General features: G+C 42.4%; 1 protein-coding gene across 1 annotated transcript; it reads left to right on the top strand.

The window, feature by feature from the left end:
- The first annotated feature begins 1173 nt into the window (after positions 1–1173).
- prpf8 (pre-mRNA processing factor 8) lies at positions 1174–20311 on the top strand. The gene is made up of 43 exons (XM_067594639.1): positions 1174–1376; positions 2496–2616; positions 2735–2903; positions 3149–3313; positions 3440–3658; positions 3761–3973; positions 4254–4379; positions 4813–4918; positions 5274–5464; positions 5607–5726; positions 5852–6041; positions 6307–6426; positions 7538–7672; positions 7850–7979; positions 8112–8308; positions 8461–8667; positions 9176–9339; positions 9452–9578; positions 9886–10078; positions 10305–10492; positions 10645–10883; positions 11036–11182; positions 11297–11507; positions 11654–11770; positions 11883–12130; positions 12239–12418; positions 12533–12668; positions 13099–13268; positions 13412–13541; positions 13662–13808; positions 13992–14152; positions 14335–14526; positions 15180–15417; positions 15526–15654; positions 16165–16278; positions 16396–16569; positions 16777–16970; positions 17075–17314; positions 17443–17584; positions 17734–17874; positions 17980–18119; positions 18542–18744; positions 19654–20311. Exons 2-43 carry the CDS (start codon positions 2508–2510, stop codon positions 19806–19808), a joined length of 7017 nt encoding a protein of 2338 aa, XP_067450740.1. The 5' UTR covers positions 1174–1376; positions 2496–2507; the 3' UTR covers positions 19809–20311.
- Positions 20312–20334: the final 23 nt, after the last annotated feature.

Raw genomic sequence — 20334 nt, 5'->3', positions numbered from 1 at the left:
AGACTCCCAGACAGGATGCTCTCTATGGTGCAGGTGTAGAAGTTCCTGAGCACCCTGAGGGGAAACTTAAAGTCTCTCAGGTGTCTGAAGTGGTAGACTTTCTTCACCAGAGTGTTGATGTGGCAGGACCTGTGCGATTTTGTGCACTTTCTGAACAGGCGAGACAGTGGTGCATGTATTTCAGCAGAGGTGGGGGGGTACCACATTGCACTGGCGCTACTAATGGGTCACACATAAGAATTATGGACCACAAGAATTTCCTGCTGACTACTTTAACCGCAAGGGTTGGCACTCCGGTGTCCTGCAAGCTGTGGTGGGTGGCAAGGGACTGGAATGTGTCAGCTGGATCCAGAGTCCTAAGAGCAGCCTGCGTGGCACTAATGGACACTTCACATCACATCCTGAAAGGACCGTAGGTGGACAAAAAATGGGATACTACCCACTTGGAGATGGTGCATATGCTTTACAGCCATGGCTCCTCAAACCATTTGCAGACACTGGACATCTGACAGCAGAGCAACAAACCTTCAACCACAAAGTCAGCAAGGCAAGGTGTGTGGTAGAGAACACCTTTTGGAGGTTGAAAGGGAGCTTGCATTGTTTGATTAAAAGAAATGACTACCTATTAGACTTTGTGATATGAATGACTATTATCTGTTGTACTCTGCACAATTTGTGTGAGACACATGGTGAGATATTGAGACATTAATGGTGCTGCCCACCTCTCCTTGAAGCCATGCAGCAAGCCCACCAGAGTGTGGCAGCACAAGGAACTGATGTTTGAAATACCCTCATGCAACATTTTATGTCAGTAAATAGTGATGTCTCATTTGTAGGTCACTTCCTGCTGGCAATCAAGAATAAAGAAAATTGACCATTATTCCATGTACTGTCTTTTTTTTTTAATACACAACTGTGAAATTACCTTTCCAACCAGGGGTGAGTAGAAATCTCCAAACCCTCCATTAAAGATGCAGAATGAATGAAAAACTGTGAACTCGTCCTTTACGCCCGGTAGGATACACTCCAACACTGTAGGGGGCAGTGGGACGGCGGAAACCGCATCATCCGGGTATTCGCAAAATGGCGCTTGTCCTACGTTAGCGCATGTTTCTACGTAAGGCTCCGTCCATTACGTGGTAGGAAACCCTTCCGTGCGTCGTACTTGCTGTCTGTGATTTCCACTGAACTGCGTCCATCGTGTGGCCGCCGTCGATCATCGTGCGTGATGCAGTTTTAGGAAGAAATCAACACAACGGAGAGCCTAAAAAAGGGGGCTAAACAGCGTTGAATGAGAAATGTTTTGGTAGCTGGTCGTGTTTGAAAAAAGGCTGCAGTCTACGCAAAGAAATCGCCTCTGGAGTGAAGGTAGCAAGGTATGAGTTGTTGCGAGCATTTTCGTTTTTGTTAGCTTACTTAACTTTCAGCCGTTAGCTGCTATGCTAGTTTTTTTATAGCTCTCGGCTAGCTTACCGCTTCATCCACGCTTGACCTAATCAACAACTACAGAGCCAACATTTACTAAGGTTATGCAAACGTGCAGTGTGGCTTGTGGTAAAATTTGCAAAAAGCAACTTTTATGCAGCGTTAAATGTTTGCCGAGCGAGTAATCCGCTCAGCCGGTGATTGTTAATGTTAGCGGGCAGTTTGTTTCAGACTGGAAGCCATGTTGTCAAGCTAACGTTAGCTAACGTTACTTAATGTTGAAAGACGGGTTCACCGTTTTTCAAGTCTGTTTCCAAACAACAGTCAGGCGCCCAAATGAACATTCAAATTGTTTTTTCTTGCACTAATCATTCCTCTTGTTGTACTGACCTTTTGAAGATCCCTTTATAATGCACTTAAAATGTAAGTTAAGTGAACGGGTCCAAAATCCACAAGTCTCCTTCTGTGCTAAAATGCATTAACAGTTTATTTGGATATGAAGCTACAAATTAGTCAAAGTAAGTAGATATCCTTCAACGTTACAGTATTTTAATGCCAAAGTCCCTCTTTTTGTTGCTATAATTCTACCGCAGCTCATCAGGGAAACATTGTGAAGAAACACAAAGAGGGAATTTGATGCTAAAAAGACTGTAAATGTGGCAGATATCCACTCGATATGACTAACAGACTGCTGAAGCCTCGTATGAGCTTTCGATTAACTTTCAAGTGTATTTTTGCACAAAACGACTCTGTGGATTTTGGACCCCATCAAAAACATTATAGAAAGCTCATTTGAAGGGGATCTTCACAGCAAGGAAAACTTCTGTCAGTCTTCATGTGGGCACCCGACTGACCCGACCCTAAGACAGACTTAAAAAATTATGAACCTATCCTTTAATGTTGAATTTTTAAGAGTGCTGGATGCAGACTATATCTGAAATTGACAATTTATTGTAGTGTTACACAAATTCAACATTTATAAATGTAAAAAAAGAAAATTCTAACAAAGTTTTGGCACAAGTGGGGTCAGTAATTTATTGTAATTCTTTGTTTGGTGGTGATGTTTGTAGTTGTGAGGCGCCATGGCGGCTACCTTCCCCTACAGAGGAGTCCCTGCAGGGATCCCACCAGGTGTACCCCCTCCTGCACCGGTCCCAGACTTCATGTCTGAGGAAAAACTGCAAGAGAAAGGTATGTTGGGTTTCACTCAGTGCATTTATATTCATGGTGTTTGTTAAATTGCAATGTTATGACAAATGGATGTGGTCATTTTTGTCATTGTCTATCAAATTGTCTTTCAACTCTACAGCAAGGAAATGGCAGCAGTTGCAGGCAAAGCGCTACTCAGAAAAGAGGAAGTTTGGCTTTGTGGATGCTCAGAAGGAAGACATGCCACCTGAGCATGTCCGCAAGATCATCAGGGACCATGGAGACATGACCAATAGAAAGTTTCGTCATGACAAGAGGGTCTACCTCGGGTAAATAAAAAAGAAAAAAAGATTAATACAATAATAAACATGTTTATGGGAAACTCAAAATATACAGAACTGGTCTAAAGTATGGACACACTTTTTTTGGATATATTCCGGTTATAAACTTATGTGCATGTAAGTTCAATACTGACTGCTTCGGCTCTCACATTTTCATAAGTTTGCTCAGTGTTTGAAGAGATTCATCACCACTGCCCAAGCTCATCTTGTGTCTTTCTTTTTTTTTTGACCAGTGCCCTCAAATACATGCCCCATGCAGTGTTGAAACTGCTGGAGAACATGCCTATGCCCTGGGAACAGATCCGAGATGTGCCCGTCCTGTACCACATCACAGGAGCCATTTCCTTCGTCAATGAAATCCCATGGGTTATTGAGCCGGTCTACATCGCCCAGTGGGGGTAAGAATGTCACTGTTGTGTTTTTAGTACATTCGATCATACATCTTTGAAATGCACAGCAAGCGTATTTTGCTCGTTTGTATTTCTAACATACGTAATCACTGGTATTCCTTCTTCTCCTCTTAGCACCATGTGGATCATGATGCGTCGTGAGAAACGTGACCGTCGACACTTCAAAAGGATGCGCTTTCCACCGTTTGATGATGAGGAGCCGCCACTGGACTACGCTGACAACATCCTTGATGTGGAACCACTGGAGGCCATTCAGATGGAGCTGGACCCCGAGGAGGACGGCTCAGTTGTAGAGTGGTTCTATGAACACCAGCCCCTCAAAGACACTGCCAAGTAAACCATCACATCTCTTTATGAGACACATTTATTTTTTTTTAAACATATGTAGCTGCTCTGAATCTGGCAAAATTAATGACCTTTTTTTTTCCCCTTCAGGTTTGTGAATGGCACCACCTACCGTCGCTGGCAGTTCACATTGCCCATGATGTCCACACTGTACCGCCTGGCCAACCAGCTGTTGACGGACCTGGTGGATTTCAACTACTTTTATCTGTTTGACCTCAAGGCTTTCTTCACTTCCAAGGCCTTAAATATGGCCATCCCTGGAGGACCAAAGTTTGAGCCCCTGGTCCGGGACATTAACCTCCAGTAAGGACCTCCTGCTTTTTAATAAATGATAAACTTGGAGATTATAAACTTATAACCCTCCTGGATTGTGGAGGCCACTTGGCACGACCACCACTTGCACGCTCATAAATGTGAAAATGTGGTGGAGACTTTTTTCCAGCATTTTGTTGTTAGGAAATACATACTGTATGTCTTGTATTTGTCAGAATAGTAATCCTGTTTTGCCCCTTTATAAAAACAATAAGCACAAACTGATGCTAGATGCTGTGTGTCGGAGCTAATCCCTCTGATTCTCCTTTAGGGATGAAGACTGGAACGAGTTCAATGATATCAACAAGATCATCATCAGACAGCCTATCAGGACGGAGTACAAAATCGCATTCCCCTACCTGTACAACAACTTGCCGCACCACGTCCACCTCACCTGGTAAGCGATGATTAATTGACTCCTTGAAGTGGCTGTTCACTGAGAGACAATATTGATTAATTTTCATTATAGACATTACATTTTAGATGTCAAAACAATCAAAAATCATTTTGGTTTAACAACATGTTCAGATGTTTTGAAGTGGCAGCAAAAAAGTATTCTCTCCAGTAAACAATGTGTTGAAATGATGAAAAATTAAAAGAGAGAAATATTTTTCCTTACGTTTTGTACTATTAAAAGGAAATTAATTGTAACCAAAATTAAGTGAAATTTGTTGTTGGAGAATTCACATCAGAGTGAAACAAAACAGTTAAGATTCAATTTGTGTGAAATGCAGCTGAACTGTTTTGTTTATTCAGTTACTAAACTTGCTTTAATATCTTTTTTTTTGGCTGTAAGAAATTAATTGACACTTGTGACTTTGCCTCTGCAGGTATCACACACCAAATGTGGTGTTTATCAAGACAGAGGATCCAGATCTTCCAGCGTTCTACTTTGACCCGCTGATCAACCCCATTTCACACAGACACTCTGTCAAGGTGAGTGTGGTTGATTTTTCCACCATCTTCCTCTGGCAGCTGAGGAAAGTCGAATGTGATGTCGTCACAACAAATCCATAATGATGTTTTAAATGAAGTCCTCTTACAAAGGCGCACTTGCATTGGTCTGCTTGCCTGTGCGTAAGAACTGGAGGAATATTAAAATGAGTGGTGACTTTTTATTTATCACTGGCTGCAGCTGCAGTTAACTCTTCACCACTCAGATATTATAATTTACTGAGAACAGTTCAATTTGATTTTTGGGTAAAACTCCAAGCAGCAAAATGAATGAGCTGCAAGTCAGCACTCATACGTCACTCTTATATTGTTATTTCTGTTTCTTGCATCCACTCAGAGTCAAGAGCCCCTGCCTGATGACGATGAAGAGTTTGAGCTTCCTGAGTACGTGGAACCCTTCCTCAAGGAGACGCCACTCTACACAGACAACACCGCCAACGGCATTGCTCTGCTGTGGGCGCCGAGACCCTTCAACCTCCGCTCCGGCCGCACGAGGAGAGCCATTGATATCCCCCTGATCAAGAACTGGTGAGCAAACTATGAACATGTTGGAAGAAATATTGTTGTAATTTGAAAACAGATGTGTGGATAACTTTTAATTTGGTTCTCAGCGTCATGTCAAAGTTATTTTTAGGCTCTTCTAAGTGGGATGCGTTAAATTATGTTACAGGTACCGTGAGCACTGCCCTGCCGGACAGCCAGTGAAGGTGCGTGTGTCATACCAGAAACTGCTCAAGTACTATGTGCTCAACGCTCTCAAACACAGACCACCAAAGGCCCAGAAGAAGAGGTGAGCATCATTAGACTCTAGAGTTGGACTTCCCATCTCATCTTCCTAATTTAAGCTTTTTTTTAAATGTGTTTTGCTCATCAACTAGGTTTTTCTGAAAAGATTTTTCCTGTGTTCACTTCCAGGTATCTGTTCCGCTCCTTCAAGGCCACCAAGTTCTTTCAGTCCACCAAGCTGGACTGGGTGGAGGTGGGCCTGCAGGTTTGCAGACAGGGCTACAACATGCTCAATCTGCTTATCCACCGTAAGAACCTGAACTACCTGCATCTCGACTACAACTTCAACCTGAAGCCCGTCAAGACACTGACCACCAAGGTACAGGCCAAATCCTCCTGTTGCTTAATTCATTTGACATGTAGCAAATGCTTTAATATGGAGCTACAAGAATTTAAACACATTTGTCTTTCTTTGGGGGTTTTATTCATGAAAAACATAAAATCTGAAAAGCTAAAAATGTGGTTTACACTCTCTTTTCTTATTATTGTTAAATGATTTTTAACTCTATTCTCATGCCAAGAGCCATCTGTTGTGTCATAACCAGTGTTGACCTACCACTTTGTTCTTGTTTCTATCCCCCCAGGAGCGTAAAAAGTCCCGTTTCGGCAATGCCTTCCACTTGTGCAGAGAGGTGCTGCGTCTCAGCAAGCTGGTGGTGGACAGCCACGTGCAGTACAGACTGGGAAATGTTGATGCCTTCCAGGTTAGTTCAACAAATTTTGCACAGCACAGTCCATCTGTAACCCAACTTCACTAACATGCATTATTCATTTTCCTCCTGAGTGTTTAATTTCAGCAACTTTATTGACTGGACAGACAGAAGCACAGAGAACATCTGAGTGTTTGTTTGTTCCATCATTATTCAGAAGAAGCTTTTTCTTTCACTAGGCTACACCTGGTCACCTCACCTTTAATCTCAAAAACTTGAAACTAAAATAGTTTAAGCCTTTTTTTATTTAGTTTCAGTTTAAAACTAAGTTACAGTCATGAGGTTAGCAGGTTGTTCATTGAGCCTTTACACTGTCTTCTGTTGATTGGATAACTGAATGGTGGCTTTTTTTTTTTTTGACCCCTTGACTGCATACAACATGAACTGTTGCATTAATTACAGTTACATTTCAGCAATCCCAAATTCACAAATTACAAGTGAAGTTTTGAATCCTCTTACAAAGGCGCACTTGCATTGGTCTGCTTGCCTGTGCGTAAGAACTGGAGGAATATTAAAATGAGTGGTGGCTTTTCATTTATCACTGGCTGCAGCTGCAGTTTGCTGTTCACCATTCAGATATTGCTTCTAATAATTTATAGTAATTTAGTTTCAAGTTAATTTGGGCTAATGAATGTGATGTCTTTCTCATCATTTAGCTGTTTTAATTGCACACATCTGTATTTACTAATAAAAACAACCTAATACTTGAAGTTAAACTCTCTAAATTATGAAAAATAGTACCATTGCATCTTTGTCATTGTTCATTGAGCCTTTTCACTGTCTTCTGTTTGGATAACTCAAAACTTCAAAAGATTACAGTGTTACCACCAGACTGTGCTATAAAGACAGGCAGCACTGTAAATGCCTAACCAAGCTTGGCAGATCCATAGAAGTCACACTTGCAGTGTAAAACACAAAGAGGCACTTTTAAGCATTGAATAGCTGTAAAGAATGTTTCTCTTCTGTAAAATTGGTCCTTTTCTCTGCTTGAGAATCAAAGTGTGATTAGTCCTGTATGTTTGCGTCAATGACTGTTGTGCTGTTTTGCGATTATCACACAGATTTCATACTTGGCTAATCACAGAACTTTATCTTTGTATTGTAGTTGGCTGACGGGCTGCAGTACATCTTCGCTCATGTGGGGCAGCTGACAGGCATGTACCGCTACAAGTACAAGTTGATGAGACAAATCCGGATGTGCAAAGATCTGAAGCATCTCATCTACTACCGGTTCAACACTGTAAGTGCTATTTTACTGTGCATTTTACAAATATTGTGTAGTTGCTCTGTCAACAGTTGGATGTCCTCAGAAAGGATTTATTTCCCCACAATCTACAGAAAAGGTATTAGCATGTCACACTGCCATTGCGCCTGAAGTTTGTCTTCATGTTTGGGTTTTATGTGTTTGTTTGATCAGGGTCCTGTGGGCAAGGGTCCAGGATGTGGTTTCTGGGCACCTGGCTGGAGAGTGTGGCTGTTCTTCATGAGGGGCATCACTCCACTGTTGGAGAGGTGGCTGGGAAATCTGCTGGCCAGGCAGTTTGAAGGTGTGCATCCTGTGTTTTTCTGTTTGCCACTATGTGTTTATTTTTGAGCAACAAAGTAGTGTAATGGGGCACAGTTAGACGTTTGTGTTGGCAGGAATTTTGAGCAAAACTTTTTTTCAATTACACCAACAGGACGTCACTCCAAGGGAGTGGCCAAGACGGTGACCAAACAGCGTGTGGAGTCTCACTTTGATCTGGAGCTGCGTGCAGCTGTGATGCATGACATTTTGGACATGATGCCTGAAGGCATCAAACAGAACAAAGCCAGAACCATCCTGCAGCATCTCAGTGAGTCCTGGAGGTGCTGGAAGGCCAACATCCCCTGGAAGGTTAGTGTGTCACAGAGATCACGTCCACCTGTAGGAGAGAGATAGTCTGTTGTTGAAAGACAGGAATTAATCACAGAATCATTAAACTGATGTTTGATTTGAATTTAGGATGTTTGATGTAAAATGTTAAAGTGCTTGATTTTTATTTTTAGGTGCCAGGCCTGCCCACTCCCATTGAGAACATGATCCTGCGCTACGTGAAGGCCAAAGCTGACTGGTGGACCAACACGGCCCACTACAACCGTGAGCGAATCCGTCGTGGAGCCACTGTGGACAAGACTGTCTGCAAGAAGAACCTGGGAAGATTGACCCGTCTGTACCTGAAAGCTGAGCAGGAGAGACAGCACAACTACCTGAAGGTAAACGGAGAAGAAAGGAGACACAGGAAATAAGAAAAATGCTAAGATTAAATAGACATACAACATGAACTGTTGCATTAATTAGTTACATTTCAGTAATCCCAAATTCACAAATCACAAGTGAAGTTTTGAATCCTCTTACAAAGGCGCACTTGCATTGGTCTGCTTGCCTGTGCGTAAGAACTGGAGGAATATTAAAATGAGTGGTGGCTTTTCATTTATCACTGGCTGCAGCTGCAGTTCGCTGTTCACCATTCAGATATTACTTCTAATAATTTATAGTAATTAGTTTCAAGTTAATTTGGGCTACTGAATGTCTTTCTTTACATTTACATTTAACTGTTATAACTGCCCACATCTGTATTTACTAATAACAAACTAATACCCGAAGTTAAATTCTCTAAGTTATGAAAAATAATACCATTGCATCTCTACATCCAAACTACTGTTGCCCAGTTTCTTCACATTTTGCCATGTTTTCATTGAAGTGTCAATGTTCTGCCTACAGGACGGCCCATACATCACAGCTGAAGAGGCAGTAGCCATTTACACCACCACTGTTCACTGGCTGGAGAGTCGGCGGTTCTCCCCCATCCCCTTCCCTCCACTGTCCTACAAACATGACACCAAGCTGCTCATCCTGGCCCTGGAGAGACTCAAGGAGGCGTACAGGTAAACACACTTTAAACCTCATCCGACTTCATCAGTAAACATTAAATCAAACTGGGCAGAATATCTGCCCGAAATGTTTCTGCTTCACTGACTTTTTGTCTGTTTATTCCAGTGTGAAATCCCGTCTGAACCAGTCTCAGAGGGAAGAGCTTGGGCTGATAGAGCAGGCTTACGACAATCCTCACGAGGCTCTGTCCAGGATCAAACGTCACCTGCTCACTCAGAGAGCTTTCAAAGAGGTCAGTACCAAGATGTGACCAAGATAACTGTTTTATTCTCAAGAGGCATTCAGACTTCAGATGGATTTTTAACGACAAAACATTATTTGAAAATACATTTCTCCTTCTCTTTTTTTGACATTCAACAGATTTAGTTAAACAGTACAGATGTAAAAGTTCCACAACATTGCTTTACAAATGAGTATTGATTGTGTGCTTCAAGCAGACTGTTGTAGCCTTGAATTTCTTTTATATGTCTGCACTGTTTCTTACTCATTATATTCGAAGCCACCTCTGCCAGTCTCATCAATTCTTCCTTCTTTTGCAGGTGGGTATTGAGTTCATGGACTTGTACAGCCATCTGGTGCCGGTGTACGACGTAGAGCCCCTGGAGAAGATCACTGATGCCTACCTTGACCAGTACCTTTGGTATGAGGCAGACAAGAGGCGACTGTTCCCGCCCTGGATCAAACCAGCTGACACTGAACCACCACCACTGCTGGTCTACAAGTGGTGCCAAGGTCAGGGCTCTGATTAGGCTTTTCATTATGGAAACCGACAATAATAGCAATATTTGTGATGTGTGTGTGTGTGTGAAAGTCTGATCATATTGTGTAACAGCCCAGTATGCTCTGAAGTGGAACAAAACTTTTGATAATAACATAGTCTTCAAATCCAATAACTCCACCATGTTTTTAGGACCAAAAGCTTAACTTTATCTGATGCGTGTCTGTTTATTCTCTGCAGGTATCAACAACTTGCAGGACGTGTGGGAGACTGCGGAGGGAGAGTGTAACGTGATGCTGGAGTCCCGCTACGAGAAGATGTATGAGAAGATTGATCTGACGTTGCTCAACAGGCTGCTGCGTCTTATTGTCGACCACAACATTGCTGATTACATGACGGCTAAGAACAACGTGGTCATCAACTACAAGGTAAATACTAAATTATTTTACATTCAGACTGATTTCTGTAACCTATAGAACTCTAAAATAACTAATTTCTAGTTCAGTGTTTATTCATCTTTGAATTTTTATTGCTATTTATTCTAAAATTATGTCCTTTTTGTCTCATCTTTTGTTTTTAGGACATGAACCACACAAACTCGTACGGCATCATCAGGGGGCTGCAGTTTGCCTCATTCATTGTACAGTACTATGGCCTGGTGATGGACCTGCTGGTGCTGGGCCTGCACCGTGCCAGTGAGATGGCCGGGCCACCCCAGATGCCAAACGACTTCCTCAGCTTCCAAGACACAGCCACAGAGAGCGCCCACCCAATCCGGCTGTACTGCCGCTACATCGACCGCATCCACATCTTCTTCAGGTGGGATTGAATCACCAAAATGATAAATGAAAGCGCTTCCAAACATGTGGCTTTTGTAAATATAACACAACAAGTTTTACAAAGTGCCTTGCCTTTTTTAAATTATTCAACTATTGAAATTAAGTTATATGACTCTTTCATGTGTTCACCAGGTTCTCTGCTGACGAGGCCAGGGACCTCATTCAGAGGTATCTAACGGAGCACCCAGACCCCAACAATGAGAACATTGTGGGTTACAACAACAAGAAGTGCTGGCCTCGCGATGCCCGCATGAGACTGATGAAGCACGATGTCAACCTGTGAGTTCCATCTCAAGACTTAAAATGACTAATGTTAAACATGACGAACTTAATACTTATTTGACCAGGTTGGCGACAAATAGCCTTAACTTCTCTGATCTTGTTCTTCCACAGTGGACGTGCAGTCTTCTGGGACATCAAGAACCGCCTGCCGAGATCAGTGACCACAGTCCAGTGGGAGAACAGCTTTGTGTCGGTCTACAGCAAAGACAACCCCAACCTACTCTTCAACATGTGTGGCTTCGAGTGCCGCATCCTGCCCAAATGTCGCACCAGCTATGAGGAGTTCACTCACAAGGACGGTGTCTGGAACCTGCAGAATGAGGTGAGGAACCGAAAGAAGACCCAAAATAAGAAACAGCTGTGCTGTCAACTTTGCCATGACAGTTTCAGACAGTTAAAATGTGATAAATACCCATGTACATAACTGATACTTGCGTCTGAAGTCTCACATTGTTTTTGCATGTGTAGGTAACCAAAGAGAGGACAGCGCAGTGTTTCCTGCGTGTGGACGATGAATCAATGCAGCGCTTCCACAACCGAGTGCGTCAGATCCTGATGGCCTCCGGATCCACCACATTCACCAAGGTCGGCAGACAGTTTTATCTAATATAATCTAGATATCTGGAATGAATAAAAACAAAAAGTTTGATTTAATTACCAAGTTATAATACTCATTATTTCCCCTCTTAACCTCCAGATTGTGAACAAATGGAACACGGCTCTCATCGGCCTGATGACGTACTTCCGTGAAGCAGTGGTCAACACTCAAGAGCTCCTGGATCTGCTGGTCAAGTGTGAGAACAAGATCCAGACACGTATCAAGATCGGCCTTAACTCCAAAATGCCCAGTCGCTTCCCTCCTGTAGTCTTCTACACTCCCAAAGAGTTGGGCGGCCTTGGCATGTTGTCTATGGGCCACGTGCTGATTCCACAGTCAGACCTGCGGTAAGTCGGCGTGCAGATTATTGTTAATGTGATCTCTTGTCAGTAATTAATAGTCAGTATCAACGTTATCTTGTAAATTGGAGTTTAATTCTCCTCCCTCTCCACCAGGTGGTCCAAGCAGACAGATGTGGGCATCACCCACTTCAGGTCTGGAATGAGCCATGAAGAGGACCAACTGATTCCTAATCTGTATCGTTACATTCAGCCATGGGAGAGTGAGTTCATCGACTCCCAGAGGGTCTGGGCTGAGTATGCCCTCAAGAGACAGGAGGCCATTGCTCAGAACAGGTATGGCCTGTTACAGATCGTCTACTAACATCTACTAATTATTTACCAATTATTTCAACAAGTGTGAAACGGGAACTAGACGAGGCAAACAACAGTATGTTTTCTGTGTTTCAGACGTCTGACTTTGGAGGATTTGGAGGACTCGTGGGACAGAGGAATCCCGCGTATCAACACACTTTTCCAGAAGGACAGACACACATTGGCCTATGACAAAGGCTGGAGAGTCAGGACAGATTTCAAACAGTACCAGGTACGACGAAGACTGAGTTGATGGCCAAAATGATCTTGTGTATACCATTTAAATAAATTAGGTTTTCTCTTAATAATTGAGATATACTTCAGCATAACCCCAAGATTTAAAGTAACAGATGACTATTTGAGGCTGTAAGGCTCATTACACATCAGATAACATATTAATTTTCATTTCCCAAAAATGGAGAGAAACCCTCACTATTTTTCATCCTCGCCACTAACTGGGAAAAGCCAAGATAACTAAATCAAATGAACTATTCTTGTCAACTGTACTTGGGATCAGTTATTTGAGCTTAAGGTTAACATCCGCACACCAAACTGCTCACAAATATGTCGTTAACATCCTGACGATCTAACATTCAGCAGTAAACACCAACATGAACATGACACCATATATTAATATGTCTCTCTATTGATTGTGAATCCAGGTGCTGAAGCAGAATCCGTTCTGGTGGACCCACCAGAGGCACGATGGCAAACTGTGGAACCTGAACAACTACCGCACAGACATGATCCAGGCTCTGGGTGGTGTGGAGGGCATCCTGGAGCACACACTCTTCAAAGGCACTTATTTCCCTACCTGGGAGGGTCTCTTCTGGTGAGAACACACTAGACACCGAAAAGTCTATTTTCCCCTCTCCCAGTTTCTCCCAGTCTTGGGACTGCTTTTTTAATTTGTGGATTTGTTTTATATCGAAAGCATTCCATTAAAATAGCATCAATTGTCTTTCTGTGCTTTAGGGAGAAGGCCAGTGGCTTTGAGGAGTCCATGAAGTGGAAGAAGCTGACCAATGCCCAGAGGTCCGGTCTCAACCAAATCCCCAACCGTCGCTTCACACTTTGGTGGTCACCCACCATCAACAGAGCCAACGTTAGTCCAAACAGCAGTTGAAAAATATCTTCCCAGATGAAAGTGGGAAAAGTAATGAATGTCTTTAGGGTTTTAAACTTGTGCACTAGCTTATAGAGTTTCTCCTCTTCCTGTCTTTAGGTGTATGTGGGTTTCCAGGTGCAACTTGACCTGACGGGAATCTTCATGCACGGAAAGATCCCCACACTGAAGATCTCCCTCATTCAGATCTTCAGGGCTCACTTGTGGCAGAAGATTCATGAGAGCATTGTCATGGATCTCTGTCAGGTAGGTTTTACCCTGGTATTTACTGGTTCTTCCCACAGCATACTGGGGAATGAAAGAAGGGGAATTTCAGTGCCAAATGTATTTAGTGATAACATACAGTAGCTAACAAAATTTACTCATAAACAGCTTTTTGCCAACTCATTCTTCCCACAGTGTGAATAAGTTTTGTGTTTTTGTTTTCAGGTGTTTGACCAGGAGCTGGATGCTCTGGAGATTGAGACTGTGCAGAAGGAGACCATCCACCCCAGGAAGTCATACAAGATGAACTCGTCCTGTGCTGACATCCTCCTCTTTGCATCATACAAGTGGAACGTCTCTAGACCGTCTCTGCTCGCCGACTCCAAGTATGACTTCTGAAACTATATTTACATGACTCAATTCCACAAAATTTGTCTCTAAATACATTAAAACTGTTAAGTGCTATGAAAATGCTGTTTGGGCTTTGTAAACTCTGTCATCATGAAAGTTTTCTAAAGGTCTATTGTCTAGTCTTGTATAAATTGAAGTGTTGCACCTCCTCCTACAGGGATGTGATGGACAGCACCACCACACAGAAGTACTGGATTGACATTCAGCTGCGTTGGGGTGACTATGACTCACATGATATCGAGCGCTACGCCAGGGCCAAGTTCCTGGACTACACCACCGACAACATGAGTATCTACCCCTCCCCCACAGGGGTGCTCATTGCTATTGACCTGGCTTACAACCTCCACAGGTTAGGATTGTTAAAAGCATGAATACATGATCAGCTATGATTGCAGATATTTAGTTAACTGGCTTAAACATCAAAGCTGCTATTATACATAAACCTTTGCTTGATTGGTCAATTCTTGTGTAGTAACCTGTTCAAAAGGGGGAAGCTCAAGAAAAGGATAACAACATATAAATGAAATGATGATACCTCATATTTTGCATAATGTGAATAATTAATCGTTTTGGGTCAGTGTGAAGCTAACTAAATTTTTCCCTCCTTCCAGTTATATAATTAATTCATTTCAGTTTCTTACTGAAGGTAAATTTGTTATATTATACTATTCAAATTAGCATGTTTGGTTATTGAAGGAGGCAAACCAGTGTTCTTACTTTGTTTTAAAGTGAGCATAAGTGCATTATAGGTGTCTAAAAATAAACTAGAAAATTGTCAGACAGGTGTTGGCATCCACTTGTGGTGTCAACAAGTATGATTTGCAGTAGCCTTTGAAGTCCTCACATGAGCTTCCTAACTTGTTTTACATGAACATCACATTCTGCAGTAGTTATTCACATCATCTCAAAGGGTGCTGTGTTTAGTAAATGTACTCTGACATCCTTGTTAACTAAGAGAACAATCTCAACACAGTCTTTAAATCTCATTTCCTCTCCTTGTAGTGCTTATGGTAACTGGTTCCCTGGAAGCAAACCTCTGATCCAGCAGGCCATGGCCAAGATCATGAAGGCCAACCCTGCCCTGTATGTGCTCAGGGAGCGCATCCGCAAGGGTCTGCAGCTGTACTCTTCAGAGCCCACTGAGCCGTACCTGTCCTCACAGAACTATGGTGAACTCTTCTCCAACCAGATCATCTGGTTCGTAGATGACACCAACGTCTACAGAGTCACCATCCACAAGGTGAGAGCCAATCATTTGTTTTGTAGTCTTTGTATTTTTTTTGCACAAGGATATAACAACAGTAATCCCATGAATTTAATCACATGTATTCTTCATCTCTCTCATCAGACCTTTGAGGGTAACTTGACCACGAAGCCCATCAATGGAGCCATTTTCATCTTCAACCCCAGGACTGGCCAGCTCTTCCTCAAGATCATTCACACCTCTGTGTGGGCTGGACAGAAACGTCTGGGACAGGTACAACCCTGCTCCACCACTACTCACTTTACAATTACCAGCTGTGTTTTTGATATTGATTTATTCTGATTCCTATTGTGTTTTATTTGATTCCTCATTCCTTCGTTAGTTCATATTCTTACTCCTACTATGGCTATTTTCTAGAGAAATGAAGTATGTGTTTTGGAAATAAGCTATCATTACTATATTTTTGTACTTGGTGTGTATTTTTGTGCCCTTTCCACCCCTTCTCTCTTATTTAAATGCACCTAAATCAGAAATATCATAGTCAAAATGGATGGTATGCCAACTAATCAGTGCTGGTTGACTGTCATACTGTTACCTAAATTGGTTTAGAATAACTTTTAATTACCATCATAAGGTTGTGTCAGTGACTGTGTCAGATGTTGCTGAAATTTCAACAGCCCATTTATTTTCTGTAGTCAATAAGTCCATAGTCTTAAGACTGACACGCACTAGTGTTGTCTCTTCCTAGTGTCTTAACTTCACCCCTCACTCTTCCTCTTGTAGCTGGCCAAATGGAAAACAGCTGAAGAAGTAGCTGCCCTGATCCGCTCCCTGCCTGTTGAAGAGCAACCGAAACAGATCATTGTAACCAGAAAGGGCATGCTGGACCCTCTGGAGGTGAGGCTGACATGCTAAATACTGCTGCAGTAATGATGAATCATCTATGTGATTTGTGTCGGTTTGATAGGCATTTCAATGCTTTCCAGTTCTAATACCATTCCTCTCTCTATGCAGGTCCACTTGCTCGACTTCCCCAACATTGTGATCAAGGGCTCAGAGTTGCAGCTGCCCTTCCAGGCCTGTCTGAAGGTGGAGAAGTTTGGAGACCTCATCCTGAAAGCTACAGAGCCTCAGATGGTGCTGTTCAACCTGTATGATGACTGGCTTAAGACCATCTCGTCTTACACAGTGAGTTCTACTTCATCCCATAAGACTCTTATTTTTATATCACTATATTGAATCTCTATGGAAATTCTTCTGCAGGTTGTTTTCACAAGGAGATTTTAACAGTATGCCCAACTTTTAGCAACTGAATGCATTTATTTATTTTTAGAGACATTTTAACTCATTCCCTTGTGTAAATAGCGAGTGTTTGGTTGTCTGCTCCATCTCTAGGCCTTCTCCCGACTCATCCTGATCCTCAGAGCGCTCCATGTCAACAATGACCGTGCCAAGGTGATCCTGAAACCTGACAAGACAACTATCACTGAGCCCCATCACATTTGGCCCACTCTCACTGACGAGGAGTGGATCAAGGTGGAAGTGCAACTCAAAGATCTCATCCTTGCTGACTATGGCAAAAAGAACAAGTAAGTAATATCCCTGGGCTGACAGTTTTTTTCCCTCTAACTTATAGAACAAAATAACATTGACATTGAATCTAGCACTCAGCACTTCCCTCCTCTCCCTCCAGTGTGAACGTGGCCTCGCTGACCCAGTCGGAGATCCGTGACATCATCCTGGGTATGGAGATCTCAGCTCCGTCACAGCAGCGCCAGCAAATTGCTGAAATTGAGAAGCAGACCAAGGAGCAGTCGCAGCTCACCGCCACACAGACCCGCACTGTGAACAAGCACGGTGACGAGATCATCACCTCCACCACCTCAAACTACGAGACTCAGACCTTCTCCTCCAAGACTGAGTGGAGGGTCAGGTATGCAGATTGAGTTTATGATCCATAAGAAGAGACCTTCCTAGTTTATTGTAGTAAATAATAATTATTTAAGTGTTTTTGGTTTCTATCTGTTAGCTTAAATGTGTCCTTGTACTTAACACCGTCAGGGCCATATCTGCTGCCAACCTCCATCTCCGTACCAACCACATCTACGTGTCATCTGATGACATCAAGGAGACAGGCTACACCTACATCCTGCCCAAGAACGTCCTCAAGAAGTTCATCTGCATCTCAGATCTGCGAGCACAGGTACGTTTGGGGATCCATGTTACTGTAGTTCATAGACAGACTGTCTCTAAACATTTTAAATTTGTGCTTGATGTTCCTTCATCACATCTGCGCAAAGTAAATAAACTCACTGCTTCTGTAGAAAGTAAACATGATCTGCGTCGTTCCAGATTGCAGGATACCTGTACGGCACCAGTCCACCAGACAACCCCCAAGTGAAGGAGATCCGATGTATCGTCATGGTGCCACAGTGGGGGACGCACCAGACCGTCCACCTGCCCAACCAGCTGCCTGGACATGAATACCTCAAAGTAAGACACACACGCTGATCGAGACAATGTAACTTCCATATCATTTTTAGCAGTTTGTGATGGAAATGCCAGCAATTGTTTAACTTCTCAACTTCGCCCAAACAGGAGATGGAGCCCCTCGGCTGGATCCACACCCAGCCTAATGAGTCACCGCAGCTGTCCCCTCAGGATGTCACCACCCATGCCAAGATTATGGCTGACAACCCCTCTTGGGATGGAGAGAAGACCATCATCATCACTTGCAGGTAGGCTTGAATAGACTTTTATTTCAGGTTTGTATGTCACGTTAAAAAGCCACTGATACTTCATGAAGTGCACGTTCATGCATGGCAGCAGTTTATCAATGTTAACTGTCAGGCTGTCTGAAGAGAGCAGGTGATGATCTTAAAGTGGCTGGATCAGAATATCCTGGAAAATATACAGTAAACATTTTTTTAAAGAAAACTTTAAATATAATTAACTTGATAAATTGATATAGTTTATCCATAGTGTGCTGATAATTCATGCACACTATAGTAAAAATCAACACTGTTAAGACTTTTTGTTGCAGGAAAAAATCCTGGCTTAGTTTTCCTTTTTGAAGTTTGTTTTTAAATATGTGTCACAGTTATAACGGCAGAGTAAATGATGGTTGATGGTTAAAAGCATTTTACCTTTTGATTTTCAGCTTCACACCAGGCTCTTGCACGCTCACAGCCTACAAGCTGACACCCAGCGGCTACGAGTGGGGTCGACAGAACACAGACAAGGGCAACAACCCTAAAGGTTACCTGCCATCCCACTATGAGAGAGTGCAGATGCTGCTCTCTGACCGCTTCCTGGGCTTCTTCATGGTTCCCGGTCAAGTCTCCTGGAACTACAACTTCATGGGTCAGTAGTCATGATTTTACTTGTGAAAATGATTCAGCTTCAAAGTCTGAATGTGTATCAGGGATGTGAAAGATAACGTCCACATCTTTCACATCCCTGATACACATTCAGTAATGCTGTTCGTTTGTGACAGAAATCGGTACCATACATTGATATTTCTGCTCAGTGCCTGTGTCAATGTTAATGATTTTTTTACTGTACAGTTCTGCTTCACAGCTCAAAATCAACATTGATTTTGTTTTTCATTCCTCAACAGGCAAATACACAGTAGTTTGTCATGCAAAACATAAATGTCAAGGACGGGTTCACATTTTCTCAACCGCTATTTCTTGCCGTAATAATTCCTCCTGTGCATACTGGCTATTAGAAGATCCCTTCATAATGCACTTACAATGTCCACAGTCCTCCTCCTGTGCAAAATGTATTTAAAAGGTTTATCTGAAGCTTCAGATAAACCTTTAAATTCAATCAAGTAGCTATCTTTCAATGTTAGTGTCTTTAGTGTCAGAGTTCCTCTTTTTGTTACTATACTTCCACTGCAGCTCAACAGGGAAACACAAAGAGGGTATTTTATGCTAAAAAGACTGTAAATGTGGTGGGATATGACTAACTCAGACTGCTGAAGCCTCCTATAAGCTTTAGATCTACTTTTAAATGCATTTTTGCACAAAATGACTGGATTTGACCCCCATCACTTACATTGAAAGCGCCTTTGAAGAGGATCTTTTAACAGCCAGTATGAACAGGAGGAATGATTACAGCGAGGAAAACCTCTTTCAGTGTTCATTTGGGCACCTGACCTGTGAAAAATTGGAACCTATCCTTTAAGTTGTGACAGTGCTCAGACCATTCACGCAGGCTTGGCAGAATAAACATTTTAAACTCACCATTTAACTTTTCATGCAACAGGTGTGCGCCACGACCCCAACATGAAGTACGACCTGCAGCTGGCCAACCCCAAGGAGTTCTACCATGAAGTCCACCGGCCCTCGCACTTCTTAAACTTTGCCTCGCTGCAGGAGGGTGAGATCTACAACGCCGACCGTGAGGACATGTTTGGCTGAGCGCGGTGGACCTTCACACGTTTTGTAGATAACTCTGTCAGAATCATGTGGAGCCAAGTCCAGAACAGCCCGTGTAATATTTCTATTGAACACATCTATTGAACTGTTGTTTGGAAATTTTTATGTAAAGGCTACAGGATGTTTTTAGGAATTTTTTCATGTTTTCTACAAATGTTGTTTTGTTCCCCATTAATGTCATCTCCTCCTTTGTTTCAGTAAAGCTTCTGTATGAACAGGAAGTCTTTCATTTTTTTTTCTTTTGTGACTTCTGGTTCATCTAAGCATATGTGCATTTGTGTGTAGTTTTCAGTACACAATACTTTGGTGTAATATTTGATAAGTAACATTGTTTCAAAAGGGTTAAGACTTAAATTCCCCTTTTGAGAAATGAAATTGAAAGTTGTATTTCCATGCCAGTAATACCCTGATGTACTGTACCTTGTACTGTACATGCTGTGACATTGTAGCCTGGGTTTAAATAAAGATCACAATTTTTATAAACATTTGTGTGGTGATTGGTGTTTTC

The sequence above is a fragment of the Thunnus thynnus genome, chromosome 7 (assembly GCF_963924715.1).
Source record: "Thunnus thynnus chromosome 7, fThuThy2.1, whole genome shotgun sequence".
Classification (NCBI taxonomy): domain Eukaryota; kingdom Metazoa; phylum Chordata; class Actinopteri; order Scombriformes; family Scombridae; genus Thunnus; species Thunnus thynnus.
The sequence above is the reverse complement of the archived record's forward strand: the minus strand, read 5'-3'. Positions and strand labels throughout refer to the sequence as shown.

What these genes read in the sequence shown, in the direction of transcription:
- prpf8 (XM_067594639.1), top strand. Translation starts at nt 2,508, where the DNA reads ATGGCGGCTACCTTCCCCTACAGAGGAGTCCCTGCAGGGATCCCACCA. An exon ending in CCACCATCAACAGAGCCAAC is followed by an intron (nt 13,542 to 13,661) that starts GTTAGTCCAAAC and finishes TCCTGTCTTTAG; the next exon opens with GTGTATGTGGGTTTCCAGGT. An exon ending in CTGGCTTACAACCTCCACAG is followed by an intron (nt 14,527 to 15,179) that starts GTTAGGATTGTT and finishes CTCTCCTTGTAG; the next exon opens with TGCTTATGGTAACTGGTTCC.